This window comes from Macrotis lagotis, chromosome 5 (assembly GCF_037893015.1).
Source record: "Macrotis lagotis isolate mMagLag1 chromosome 5, bilby.v1.9.chrom.fasta, whole genome shotgun sequence".
Lineage (NCBI taxonomy): Eukaryota > Metazoa > Chordata > Mammalia > Peramelemorphia > Peramelidae > Macrotis > Macrotis lagotis.
Window position 1 is genome coordinate 246691714 of NC_133662.1, and position 15101 is coordinate 246706814.

Here is a 15101-nt window from a genome sequence, read left to right on the forward strand (position 1 = left end):
AGTTCATGTCATCCTGAATCTTTCTCATGTTAAGGCAACAAGGTCAAGTTTAGTATTAGAAAATACAGTGGAAAGAGAATGCACTTTTATGGATATTTTTTTATTTGATTTAGAACAAAGTTTTCATGTAATTTTAAAAAAATTGGGGAGGGTTATGCAAGGTAATGAGGTTTGGTGATTGCTCAAGGTCACATGGTTAGTAAGTATCAAGTGTCTGAAGCCAGAAAGGTAAATGGTTCATTCTCTTTTGAAAAATGATTTTTCTGACCTCCGTGAAAAATTTGAAACTCTTATGAATCTTCTTCATTTTTTTGCTTTTGTCTTTTTGCAAAGGCAATGGAGTTAAGTGACCTGCTCAAGGTCACATAGCTAAGTAAGTATTAAGTGTCTGAGGTTGAATTTGAACTCAGGTTCTCCTGACTTCAGGGTGAGTGCTCTAACTACTGCACCAGCTAGCATCCCTAAATCTTATGAATATTAAGAATTTATGCTTCCTTTCAATGCAAAATATTACAGAAGGAATCTGAGGATCATCAGTTCATAGCAGGAAGAGATCTTAAAGATCATGAAATCTAGCTTTCACATTTAAAAGATGAAAAAATTGAGGCTGGTAAGTAACTGGTAGCGAGGCAAAAGACACTTGGTGGATAAAGGACCAGATGTGGGCTTAGGAAGATGCAAATCTGACACTGACTAGCTAAGTGACCTCGGCCAAGTCATTTCCTTTCAGGTCCTTTTATAAAATGACAAGAATAAAACTTCAATAACTTGGCTCACAGGGCTCTTGAGAGGCTTAAATGAGATGGCTATACAAAACAAGTAGGCAGCTTTTCAGAAGTGAGATGCCATGTTGCCAACTGCTGTTTTTTTCTTGATCACTGTAAAAGGGGGTGGCAGGCTCCAGATGGCAAAAAATGTTCAAATTCAATTAACATTCATTAAGCTACCCACCAAGTACAAGCCACAGGACTAGTGGACATTCATCTCCCCAAATAATTCCCCAATTTGAAGATATTTTGTCATTGACACCTTCATGTGAATTACTCTAAAATTCTTGATTTTATTTCTTCCAACTACTTAACCAGTCATCTTTCCCTAAAGGAATAAGAATTTTGATTGGAGGATAGAGAAGGGAAGACATTGAGCAAAATTATGGAATAGAGGGAACTTGGGAGGAGACTGGCCCAGTGATGGCCTTGTAGTGGAAAGGAAGAACAAAGCAGTAAGAAAATGGGAAAGAAAAAACCCAGAAACACTCATTTTGCAGTTTTGCCTAGGGTACTAGTGGAGACTGTCTGTCAGGTGGCCACTGAAAGTAATGTTGTAGGTCCTAGTAGGGAGCAGTGCCTGCACTACAGCAGCAAGTCTGAAGTTTTAAGTATCCTACTCTCACTATTAGAAAATCTAATAGATAAAACTTGTAGTCTTTTCAAATTCAAAAATCAATCCACAAATATTGACTGGGCTACTGTTGTTAATTTAGTGAGATGTTATACGTGGAAGCTGGTCCCTTAAGCAAAGCAAATCTGAGAAAGCAGTCTGCCTGCTGCTCCCTCCTCTCCCCCCAAAGCTCATTTCTGCCCCCTCCCCATCTCCCCGCCCCCAAGGACTGAGGAAGGCTAAGGAAGAAGCCACCAAATTGAGGACAGGAGGAAAGGCCCCATTGATGAGGACAAGACAGGTCAGGGCTAACCCATTGCTATCCCACAATTCTCAGCTAGATCCCTCTATGCAAGAAGAGGATGCCAGAGAAAGCCTTTGAGTTTGCAACTAGGGTTGTGCCACTGCAGGGAGTGGGGTTCCAGAAGTCCTTAGCAGTCACAGCTGCATGATATCCATGCTCCTGATACAAAGGAGGTATTTGCACCCAACCACTTGTGCAGCTCCTCACTCCAGCTCTCCAACAAGGGTGCAAAGAGAGAGCTTTCAGGCTTTTCAATAGGACTTTTTGATTCCCATCTTACTCACATTCAGGCATTTTTCCCTTATGATTTTCTTCAGTTAATCCACGCCCAAAGGCATATTTTGATCATTTCTAAGATGTAATATTGATGCTCTCATGCACATAAACTTCAGGGAAGTGTAGCCACAGATAAGGAAAGCCCACGTGCATATCTTCAAGCCATGAAGAGTTCTTTAAAGTACATCCACACGCACAAGTGCATGTGTAGAAAAACACAATGAAGAATGGAAGACTTTAGTCCTGAAGAAAGGGGTTTGGGAATACTGTTTCTGCACATCCAGTGAGCTCATTAAACTGTCAAAGATACTGGGCCTGAATAAAGTTCTTTGTAATGATAGCTCTTTGAGATCTTAAATGATTGGCTTTAAGAGGCACATTTGGAGGTCACTCGAAAAATGTATTCAGGCATGGTTTGGGACACCTTCTCCCCCACGTGCAGAAATGGGAGCTGGCACAACCTCAGTTTGCAGACTGCAGAGTCAACTAAGTGAGCTCACTCCATCTAAGAGGGCAATGCCAGGAGGTCTTGTGCAAGGTTACCTTCGGAAGGGGAGGCCAGCTCCCAGGCAGGAGTGAAAATCTCCTTCAAGTCTCTGAGCAGGTTATCAGCATTTCGCTCCCTCCCAAGCTGTACTTGCTTAAAAGTTTTCTCTTGAGCCACTGAAATAAATGCAGGAGCAAAAAAAACACCCAAAGCTAGAAAAGCAAGTGATGGGGGAATGAAAAGGAGGAATGCAGGACATGAGAAGCAAGGTACGGGGGGCTGTGCCAGGCTTAATGGCTGCATAAGAGTCCAATCCTGGCAGTCAGACAGGGTCAGGATGCTATGTGTGGTGCTCTGGGAGCATCCCAGTTAGCACCTGCCAAAGGGACCTTTTTTGATGGTGAACTGCACACAAAAGCTGTTTTTAAAAATGTGATTTCTAAAACCTCTTCACTCCTTCCAGCTTTCTATAAAGTTATGAAAGGAGAAAGAATTTCCTTTAGAAATAAAAAGACACTTATTTTCATGCAAAAGCTTCAAAATCAATAGCCAGGAGTTTTATTTAGAAAAAAAAATTCTGTGTTGCATTAGAAATGCTCTTTACGTAATATGTTGCACATGCTTCCTTAATAATCCTTCACCATGTAATATTTTTAAATCCCAGAGGAGACACTGGACACATGGCCATTATACACATCGGCAAAAAAATTGGACTCCATGCCTGGTGACTTCTACATCAAACACATGTCACTGGCAGTTTAGCAAGGGCCTGAGGGCCTCCGGCCTGCTCCTAATGACCAGTACATTGAGTTCTCAGAGGCTCTGCCTTCTGCTCTGTGAAATGGAATTTCCCAGAGGGTCCCAAAGGCTCCCCTGGCCCTGAAAGTCCAAGATCCCTTCTTCCTCAAACCCTGTGGCCATCTCTCCTTACCTGACTTACACAACTTAGCCCGACGTGGCCAATTCTCAAGACTGATAGGTTTTCACCCAGAGTAGACAAAAAGTCCTGAGAAAGGGATGAGCAAATAACAGAGCTCGAGTCCCTCTGCTATAATAATATACTGAGTTTTCACCAGAGCTGCAGGAGCTGTCCTCATCACAGTGATGCAGTCTACCAGAAAAGCAATCTTTTACAAATCACATTCTGAAGACATTCTTCACTCACACACCAGATTCAAACGCCCCTTCTATAAATCACCCAAAATACCACTTTGACTAAAAGTCATGAAACCAGAGAGGGACAGGCATTCATATTATACAGAGGACAGAGAATATGGGTTTTAAAACAGGTTATGTTTTACAGTGGATAGAGTACCGGCCCTGGAGTCAGGAGTACCTGAGTTCAAATCTGGTCTAAGACACTTAATAATGACCTGGCTGTGTGGCCTTGGGCAAGCCACTTAACCTCATTTACCTTGCAAAAACCTAAAAAAAAAAAAAAAAAAAAAAAAAAAAGATACCAACTTCTAAATAAAGCAGCTGAAGGAGGTGACTGGCTCATATCATACTCTGGCCCACCTAGAGTCAAGGCTCTCCCCCAAGGCTTCCTGACTCTGACTCCTGTACCCAGCCCTCCAGCCATGAGGAGGGGACAATTACCCTTCTTGGGGCCACCTCGGGAGGAGGCGCTGAAGAATTTCTTCACTGTTGTCACCTTGCGACTCTTCTCATTGGTCTTCTTTCCCTCAAATTTGGAAAAGGTGAGGGACTGGGCCCCTTGGCTGCTCTGACTACTAGCAAAGGCTTCTTCTTCCTCCCTCTGGAGCCTGCAACACGAGAGACATGGATAAGTCTTGATGTTTACTAAAATGTTTTAAGGAAAGGGGTTTCCCTTGTGTTTAAGAGGATTTCCTCTGGACTCCATGATCTGGGGAGGAGCCAGAGTTTTAGAACAGATGCTAACTCTACCCAAAAGGTCTGGAAAAAGCAGTTTTTCTACTTCAGTAACATTTCCCCTAGTAATATGATGGTTCCCTACTCAAGAGGAAGCTAGAAAAAGTGAATGGTAGGTACCTTTGCACCTCCAACATCTAGTGAGGGGATTTCAGGTAGCAGAGGCTTGGGAACCATTTGGGAAATTAAATTTGTCTTGTTTCTTTAATTAGAATACAAAATATTTGAGGATAGGAACTGCAGTTTAGGTCTCTATCACAGAATAAGTAGTAAATCCCTGTACTTCACTCCTAGAAGCCACTAAATAGTCTCAAGGGTCATCTGGTCTTCTGGGACAATGGACACAAAACACTTAGGAGGCAGTCTCAAGGAAGAGCTAGTCCCAAATAAAAGCATTCTTCATGAATTTATGGTTATAAACCACTTGTGTTTCCCAGTCTGTCATTTCCAGCACTACCTTCACTTTCTCCCCATCAGAAAATTCCTCTCTGTCCTTGGAAGCAACCCCCCCCCACTACTCCAACTTCTGTTGGCCATCTTGAGTCATCTTGAGCTCTGTCTGGGATGCCAAGGTATGTCCTGGTCATTTCTAGCCATAGCATTGAGTATCCCCCCCCCCCCCACCGCTGCACTCTTTTCAATTCTCCTATGAGAATAGCAGCAGCTCCTTTATGATGTTGGTCCTTCATTCTTGAGGAAGAACATGACATCAGGGAGGTGATGCCATGATAAACCCATGAATTGGATTTGAGTGAGGGGGCTGTTGTGCTAAGACAACAACCTCACCTTCTCCTCCAGAGCCATCTGGGTCCAGTGGCCAGATATGGACAAGTGGAGATGGCCTTGTTCCTTGAAGGCAAGTGTTGACTGACTTGTTTTTATATGCATTCCCAGCATTCAGCTGACTGCTGGTCACACAAGCTCTATCTATATCTCTATCTATCTATCTATCTATCTATCTATCTATGCATCTGCCCAGTTTACTAGTTATTCCCATCTTTCAAATTTTATTACAATCCCAATACTGGGGAACATAAATCACCTTAGAGTATCTACATCATTTTTAGAAAAAAGACTATTTCTGAATTCTATACTTTACAACAATCAATCATTTAATAATTGATTTCTGGAATATAGCAAGCACTCCATTGTTATCAATTACTGCCATCATTGGCCTTAACAAGGAACAAAAAGGGAGATAGGAAATGTCCTCTTCCTCTGATGTTAAGCCATCCTTCACAGTCCAATGTACAGGAGAGAAAAAATGGATCCATTCCCAAGAAAAGAAACCCATTCAGCAACTCCTAGGCCCTCACCGTTCAGCCAGCTCCCAGTCCTCCTGAATCTGCCGCTGCCGGGCCTTGTGATATTCTTCCCGCCAGCACTTGGAGCAGAAGCCCTGCCAAGCTGAATTGCCATAATAACCACATCCTTTCTTGCACAGGAGCTCCGACTGGTCCACATGAATCCCTCTGCGTTCAGACTTAAGGCTCATTTTCCTTCTGTTAACCAAGGAACGAAAGAAGGGAGTTAGAAAGAAATTTTGAGAACTTGGGTGTCCTATAGTACAGGAAGGAAGGACGAACAGTAAAATCCAGTGGAATTCACAGATAGCCTGGAACTATCCCAAAGGCAGGGAAGAAAAGATGGCAAAGTTGGCAGGTCAGAGCCTATGTTCGTGAGACATCTTTAAGAGAAGAGTGGAGTCTTTTCAGATACCAGCAGACTCTCTAGAATTCTTACCCCCAAAACACCACTCAGCAATACATCAGTGTTTTCTTACACTACAGAATTTCCTCTGGTGTTCTGACTCTGAAGAGATATTTATAACATGCGTCCTTTATACAGCAATGTTAACCCTAAGAGGAAGGAGGGGGTAGTTAAGGCATCAGTGACTTTGGGAAGTGACAGGGCTGTTTTGTTCCCAACAACCACGCCTCCATTAGTCAATGGAGGAGTTTCTCTTTGAGATTTGATGTGACACTTCCTGCACGTTCACTCAAGAAACAACGTCTGTCAGCTGGGTGACCCAGGAGAAGGAAACCACTGAAAGATAGATCTCGGAGGATTGCAAAAGTAGGGAAGTCTATCAGCATATTCTTTTTTCCTTTTTTAGGTACTAAGGAGAAAGAATCTAATTTGGAAAAGTTGATTCTTGCAGAGGGTGATGACGTAGGGGCCTAGAATGCCAACAATCAGTCCAGCTTTCTGTAATCCAACTTTTGTGTGACGACAGATTCTAACAATCTGGTTAGGCTGGTTCATTTGCCAATATCTACTTTTTCCTTACATTCACTAGATATTGAGTCAGGGGCTAGAGGAAGAGGAGTCATTCTAGGACCTCAAAAAGGAAAGCACATGGTATCATAGCCTCTATGACCCACCCCATTGGCAAAGTCCTCATTTATGGAGTGTTTTATTAGGAACTTAACAGAGCACAAAGAACAGAAGAGGACTGTAGATGAAACTGTGAACTTCCTCTTCTGTTGTTCTTTTCAGTCGTATCCGACTTTTTGTGACACCATTTGGGGTTTGCTTGGCAGAGATATTGGGGTTTTGCCATTTCCTGCTCCAATTCATTTTACAGATGAGGAAACTGAGGCAAATAAGGTGAAGTGACTTGCCCAGGGTCACACAGCTGGTAAATCTGGCCTGAGGCCAGATTTGAACTTAAGTAGAAGAGTCTTCCTGACTCCAGGTCCAGCACTCTAGCCACTGTGCTATCTCTCTGCCTAATAGACAGAAAATAGGAAGGGTTTAGAGAAGAAAGTTATGAATGGGATCAAAGATGGGGACAAATGGGTTTATCGTGGAAAGAAGGGTCCCCTCTTTATAAGAGACAGAAGAGCAGTGGAAGATGATGAGTAAAATGAGATAAGGAAGAAGTGGAAAGATGGGACTCTGTAGAGAGATTCCATTGTTTCAGTGAGGGATGAGGAGATGTCAGCAGAGTGGAGGGTGGGGAAAGAGAGATGGTGAATCAAGTTGGAAGGAAAGGAATGGATGTTTTACTTCAGGGAGTATAGTCAAGCAAAAATACCCACACATTGGCCATGACTGAAAATAGGTTTCGATTGGCATCTCAAACCCATCACCTTATTTGCTGAGAAGCAAGAGGTAAGCTTCACTGGAAGTTTTCTGAGAGGCTCATTGCTCACAACGGAGTTCTGAAGTCTTTCGTTTTTCCAAACTCTTTTTTACCATTATGAAATTGACAAGCATCAACAAATATAAATCTTTTCCCAGACAAGGAACAGAAAACCAACTTAAAGAATTGCATGTGAAACCATAAATCTCCACTCTATATTGTTTTTAAAAAAATATTTCCAATTTAACAAGGCAGTTCCAACACTGCCCCACATGTCTGTGTCCCTTTCTAAACTTTCTATGCACTCAGTTTATAGCAATGATTTGGAGATACTCTTTTTTTTTCCCACTTAAAAATTTCAATCATCTGGATGCAGTTCCTCTCAGCAGTTTGGAGAGCTAGGACAACCCTGGCTATGGACAATGTTATCCCCATCCAGATGAAGCAAAACAAAACAAAACAAAACCCTACAGAATCTGAATAAACACTACACTCACCTTTTAAAAATCTCTCTTCTGTATTTCTTTCCCATATCATAGTTTTCTTTCTTTTCCCTTAATCCTAATTTCTCATACTGATCTGTAAACATGTTAAACACAAATGTGTATGTATCATATTCACCTGGCTGTTCGGTGCTGAGGGGAGGGGGGGTAGAAAGGGAAGATGGAAAGAAATTGTATAACCTAGAAACATACATATGCATGTGGATGAATGTTGAAAATTTTTCATAATATGTAACTGGAAAAATAAAATATCAATTAAAAAAAACAATTTCAATCACTTATCTCACATTCATCTCAATAAAAGTTCTCCCTTTTCCAATCCCTGTACTGGTTACTCATTTGTGGCCTAGCCCATCTCAATTCTGTACCCTTGGGCTGAATCAGAGATCCAATTCCAAGACCAAAACATCAGAGCTGGCCTGTGCCAGTGGATTGATCTGGAGAGCCTTCCCCTGGATTAAATCTTTAATCCTACTCTGGGGTCAAAATGACAAAGCTGCAGGCCCAGCTGCAGGAGACCTCCCTACTCTACCATCTTTGCCAGTCTCCCCAAAGATTCCTTAGCTGCAGAAGCAGCACTGATCCTTCACTAAAGGATCCAATAGCTGGAGTCTTCTATCCCAGATCTAACTTGCAAAAGATAGCCAGGCTTATAGACACTCTGCTTTGATTTCTCAGAAGACTTTATAGACAAGGTTCAGAATCCAAGTACCTGCCATTTAAAACCTGTCAATCAGGGTGGGGTAGAGCAGGTCAAAAAGGGGATAAACATAAATGCTCCAAAAGAGATAGTGAATAGAGCACCAGCCCTGCAGTCAGGAGGACCTGAGTTCAAATTCAGCCTCAGACACTCAATAATGACCTAGCTGTGTGGTCTTGGGCAAGCCACTTAACCCCATTGCCTTGCAAAAAACTAAAAAAAAATAATAATAACAAATCACTTGTGGTCACCACTGATGACACAGATATAAGCAAGGAAGACAGGAGGAGGAGGGAAATGACATAAAAAGCTACTGGAAAAGGGAGAGGGAGAGAACCCTAGAAGGCTCTAGTGAGGAGGCTGAAGGCTGACCTGAACTTCCCGGGGCAATAGAAGGCAAAAGACTAGGGGGGCAGGTTTATGGGAGTCCAAGAACCTCAGCCTGTGTTAGAACTTTACAAATAAGATCTCATTTAATCTTCTGGGATGTAGGTGGTAGGATTATTTTACAGATGAAGAAAATGAGGGAGACAAAGGTGACACAGGGTTATACAACTAAACTTGGAGCACTTTTCACTGCTCCACCTGCTCCCTGCCTATTCCACTGATTACCTGACTATGCAGAGCTGGTTGGGGCCTCAAAGATAATCCAGTCCAGTTTCCTCACTTTACAGATGAAGAGAAGGGGAAGAGAGTAATGTGATTTGTCCAAGGTCACACGAGACCTGTAAAGTAACCAAGTTAGAATGTGAAGGCAAGTCACCCTTTCTTGGTGCCTTCCCATCTGTAAAATACCCTCCAGGTGTTTGTAGCCAATCTGGGGTCTAGGTAGTCAGAAATGAAAGAGAAAGGCCAGGAAGTTCTCCAAAGACAGCACATCCATCAGGACTCTGGAGAAATCCCAAAGAGGAGCCTTTGATGTTTATCCTCATTCTGCAACTAATAATACAGAATAACTGACATTTCTTTAACACTTAATTTCAATCAGATCATTTGCTAGAACACTACCATTCACAAGATGCATCATCTTGGAAAGACCATTCAGCCTTCTCCTCTGTAAGAGACAGGACTGGAGGAAAGAAGAGTCAATCCAAGCAGATTGGCTAGGAGAGGCCTCTTCCTTCAGGCCAATCTGTGTGATGCTGCCCCCTTCCAGATTCCATCTCATGCCCTAATACAATTTATATTACATCCAACAGACATCTGATACTGTTTAAGAAGAAACAAGTGAACCTTTTGGATTCCTTAAGCAAACTTCATTGAGAGATGACTACAGAGGTCATTTTTTACAGATAAAGACAATGAGAACCAGAGAGGTTAAGTGACTTGCCAGGGTCAGTGAGTATAAGAGCTAGGCCTCAAACCCAAATCCCATTCCCTTTCCACTCTACCACTCACCAATTAGCTTTAAAGAGCCAACTGGTCATTCATTTTTCAGAAAGAATTTTTAGAATTCTAAACTCGGGTGTACAAATCCCCTAAAGGCGGCAAGAAATTCTGAATGCCATCTCCATTAAAACAGGACAAGGCTCTCTCTAGCACATTACATAAGAAGTGATAAATTAAATTCTGTATGCAGTTTCAAGAGTTTCAACTGGAGGGAAGAAAATAAAGAGCACACTCAAATAAGTGCCTTCATTTAGTTTACAGTTCCTTTAGAACACAATGAGATATTCTAAGTGAAACTCTGGAGAACCTAGCTGGTAATAAGAACCCATTCTTTTGACAGGAACAAGGCCACTATCAGAGATGGTGCCAACGGAGGCCCAGCAACAAACCTAACCTAAATACACTCCCATTTCTTCTGGGTTTTAGCTACTCCTTGAAATACAACTCCTACAAACTTCCTTCTGAAATTCAACTAAGTTATTAAAGCTTTCTGCACTTCAAAGCAGAAACATAAGACTGAACTTTTCGGAATAGTTAGCTATTTGTGGAGAGGAGAGTTGCATCATTTCTTCATCTACAAATTAAGGGTCACTGACTGGGATGAACTCAAGGGTCCTTTATAATTCTCAATCGATGAATCAAAGACTGAAAGATTCAAGAATATAAGACCTAGGGGTGGCTAGGTGGCACAGTGGATAGAACACCAGCCCCGGAGTCAGGAGGTACCTGAGTTCAAATCCGATCTCAGACACTTAATAATTACCTAGCTGTGTGGCCTTAGGCAAACCACTTAACCCCATTTGCCTTGCAAAAACCTTTAAAAAAAAAAAAAAGAACATCAGACCTAGATCATGGAGATTAGCTAAACTTCTCACTTTCTTTTTTAAAAGCATTGTTAATGCTATCATTCATTTTTACTTTGCCTTCTTTTCCCTTCTCTGGCCCAGCAAACTATCTATTGCAACTAAACAATTTTTAAAAGAGAAAAGGGTTTCAGTCAAACTAACACACACTTCTACAATACTCCACACAAATAATCTACACCTTTGCAAAGTCATTCAGGAATTGTGCAAATCCCAAGAGACACAAAAATCAGAGTCCTCGCTCTCAAGGACCCCCTGATCTAATAGGGAAGAGGTCATGCAGATAATCACAGACAAGAGAAATGAGCAGTGCAAACAGAAAGTCATCTGCCTCAAGTGGGGAGTCTGAAATCTGGATCTCTTGAAGAGACTTCAGGCCAGCAGGAGGCCAAAGGGAGGAGGGAAGCAGGGCACCCTGGGTAGCAGGTCAGGTGAGGAAGAGGCAAGGGGCACTGTCATGAACAAGGGAGTGTCCAGTGTAAAGGGGCTGAGAAGGTCAGAGGACCAAGGCTGAGAGTGGGGGGAGGGGAACATATTCCTGGTTCTTCAATCCCTCACTTTCCAAATGAGGAAACTGAAGTGATTGAGAATCATACAGTGTCTGGGAGAGTTTGCATTCTTTCACCTACACAGAAAAGTCCTAGTCCTAATAATCAGAGATTACTAAGCCCAACCCCTTCATTTCAGAGGAGAAACTGAGGCCCAGACTTGCCTCAGGCTGTCCATCTGTTCCACAAGCAGAGCTAGGATTTGAATCTGGACCCTACAGCCCCCAAGTTTTCTGTTCAACCAGAATCCACAGGGACTTCTTAATGCTTGAGCAAACAAAAATCTTGAAAGTAAAACTGCCAACAAAATACTGAAATCTATAAAGCCCAGGAAATTTACCAGTTCTAAGAACTTGACATTTGTCCATTTTCACATTCTCCAAACTGCAGGATCTCGTTCCTGAAGACAATAAACACCTTTTTCTCTACAAGTTTTTTCAAAAGTTTCCCTTGATCATGAAAGTGACCTCCAAGGTCAAACACAAACACCAAAGCTCTCCTACAAGGACAGCTTCTAGATCAGGGCTCTGCAGTCATCGAATCTTACAAAGTGGAAGGGCCTCAAAAGTGGTGGAATTTGATTTGAATTAAAACCTCCTTTCCACATATCCCTGAAAAATGATCAATCACCCAGTCTTGGCCTGAAGACTTTCATGATGGGATGCTCATTACCTCTAAAGCAGGAGTTCTTGACTTTGGGATAGACAGGGTTAACCCCATGGACCCTTTCAACTTATATTTTCAAATATAGAAAATAAAATACAGGCATTACAAAGGAAATCAATTATATTGAAGAGATAGCAAAATACTTTTTAAAAAAAGTTCATAGATTCCCATTTTTGGACCTTTGCTCCAGAGGAAGCTTGTTCCATCTCTGATTGGGTTTGAAATGAGTTTTTCCTGATGTCCACCTAGCTAGATCTTCCTCCCTGCCTTCACCTGCTGTTTCTAGTTTTTTAAGGCCAAGTCTAATCCTTTCTCCCATGTGATGGTCCTGCCAATACTTGAAGAGTGTATCACCATTCTTGTCTCCCTGGCCTCTTTCTAGGTGTTAGAAATTTCAAAATACTGGCAGTGTTTAGAATCAAAAAGTCAACTGAATGAAGAGCAAAATGAGCCCAACAAAGACAATAGTGTATATAATAACAGCAATATTGTTTTAAGTGAGGGCAGCTAGGTGACACAGTGAATAGAGCACTGGCCCTGGAGTCAGGAGTACCTGGGTTCAAATTCGACCTCAGACACTTAAAAATTACCTAGCTGTGTGGCCTTGGGCAAGCCACTTAGCCCCATTGCCTTGAAAAATCTTTAAGAAAGAAAGAAAGAAAGAAAGAAAGAAAGAAAGAAAGAACGAACGAACTTTAAGTGAATAGGTCATTTTGACTATTATAAATACTTAAATTAATTCCAAAGATACTAGGAAGGAAGACACTCTCTGCATCAAGATAGAGAAATGATAAAAAGAAATATGTAAAGAATGGCTTTACATACATATATATGTTTTTATAAACATTATATATACACACATATACACATACAACATAGATTTGTCTAAAGGTAGGCATATCAAGGGTAGAGGGGAGGAGAGGGGGAAAAAAGGAAAAAAGGAAATTTATATGATAACTTTCTTATGTTATCTGAAAGCAAGAGCAAGTGGTCCATAATAAATTTACAGTTTCATGGGCAATCATCTTTTTATTATGTTATATTGTGGAAATACTGGTTTTATTCCATAATTTTAAAATAAGATAAAATTTTAAATTTATTTAAATGAAGTGTCGTATTGCCAGGTTATTCTAGGCAAGCCAAAACTGTCAAAAGTTCAGTCCCATTGTTTAAAAAGATCTGGAGGCAGAAAGACCCTTGTCAGTTGGTTCACCTTTCAATTTTCTCCATAGGAAAGATTTCTAGATCTTTTGGTCCTAGAATTATGAAGTCAGAATTTTCAGGTACTCTTAGAAACAACAGCTCCTTGCTTATCCCAGGGCCATTCCCATCAGCAGCTTGGTTTCACTATCCATCAGCAGGTTTAAAATTTAGTCACATAACAACTCCTGGATCATGTGTGTTTCAAGGTCTCAGATTCCCCCACCCCAAGTCTGTTTATGCTTTCAACTATAAACTCTTATTTCATTATTCCTTTATCTTTCATATTGGAAAGATCTAGTATATGAATACTTGCTTTATGCTCTAAAGAGAATGGTCTCTTCAGACACACTTTTGAGAGCTTTAAGATCAATTAACATTTATTTAGCTCCTCTAGACTTAGCTAAGTTTTCACTTAACTCTCAACCCTATGATCCCATCTAATTGTTTCCCTTTTAATTTTAGCATTATTTGATTTATTTGTGCAAAAGCTTTTTAATTTTATATAATCAAAATAATCCGTTTATATCCTGGGATCCTCTCTATTTCTTATCTGGCCATGAACTGTTCTCCTATCCATAAATCTGATGGGGATGTTTTCCTGTGCTTTTCTAATTTGTTTATGATGGGATCTTTTATACCTAGAGAACATACCAATGTGGAGTTTATCAAGATATAAGGTATGAGATGGTAGTTCAAATGTAATTTCTTCCATACTGCTATCCAAGTTTCCCAGCAATTTTTGACTAAAAGAAAAAGAATCTTTGCACCAAGTTTTTCTGATAACGTTCTCATTTCCAAAATATATATGGAGTTGATTCAAACTTATAAGAAAAAGAGCCATTCCCCAAATGATAAATAGTCTAATGATATGAGCAAACAATTCTCAGGGGAAGAAACCCAGGGTAGATTTAGCCACATGAAAAATGCTGCAAACACTACTAATTAGAAAAACCACAAATTAAAACAACTCTGAGATTTCATCTTATACCTGTCAAAGCAACAAAGATGACAAAAAAGGAAAATGATAAATATTGGAGGAGCTGTGGGAAAACAGATACACTGATACATCAATGGTAGAGCTGAAAATGGGTATAATCATTCTGGAAAGCAATTTGAAATGTAAGCAAGAGGTTACCAAACTATGTGTCCTTTGACCCAACCATACCACTTCCAAGGCCTATATATATAAAAGAGCATATAGCAGCTCTTTATAGCAAAAAAACTGAAAACCAAGGGGTTCATCAATGCAGAAATAGCTAAATAAGTTGTAGTATATGAATGTGAAATAAGGAAATAAATTATTTCAAAGACATGAAAAGTCTTATATGATTGGATGCAAGTGAACAGAACCATAAGAATGATTTATATCATAACATCAATATTATAAAAAATGAACAATTTTGAGGACTTTTATAAACTGAAATGAGCAGAACCAGAAGAAAAATTTGTATAATAACACTATAAAAATAAACTACTTATAAGCATTAAGAATTCTGATCAATGACCATTCAGGATTTCAAAGAGCATATTATCTATTACAGAGAGATGTACATACTTGTATAAATATTTGACTATTGAAAGAATTTTTTATGTTTGACTATGCATATTTGTTACAAGAAATTTATATTTCATGATTAATATGGGTATGCATATATAACTTATGATTGTTTGCTGTCTTGAGGAGAAGGGAGGGAGAAAAATTTGGAATTCAAAATCTTATAAATTCAATATTGAAAATTATCTTTATAATGCAATTTAAAAAAATAAAATATTATTGAATATAAAAAAGAAAGAAAAAATA

The 15101-nt window shown here is 40.3% G+C and overlaps 1 protein-coding gene across 6 annotated transcripts in view; it reads right to left on the reverse strand.

Moving 5' to 3' along the window:
- Positions 1-15101, reverse strand: part of RABGEF1 (RAB guanine nucleotide exchange factor 1) — a 43805-nt gene that overhangs the window by 14592 nt on the left and 14112 nt on the right. For 4 of the 6 annotated variants that reach the window (XM_074189292.1, XM_074189294.1, XM_074189290.1 and 1 more), the window contains exons 2-3: positions 5657-5842; positions 4047-4213 (exon numbers count right to left, since the gene is read on the reverse strand). In XM_074189292.1, coding sequence (XP_074045393.1) covers positions 4047-4213; positions 5657-5835 — 346 coding nt within the window. In that variant the 5' untranslated portion in view covers positions 5836-5842. Of the gene's footprint in view, positions 1-2503; positions 2624-4046; positions 4214-5656; positions 5843-6083; positions 14674-15101 lie in introns of those variants that run through there. The other 2 variants (XM_074189296.1, XM_074189293.1) reach the window with 2 other exon arrangements.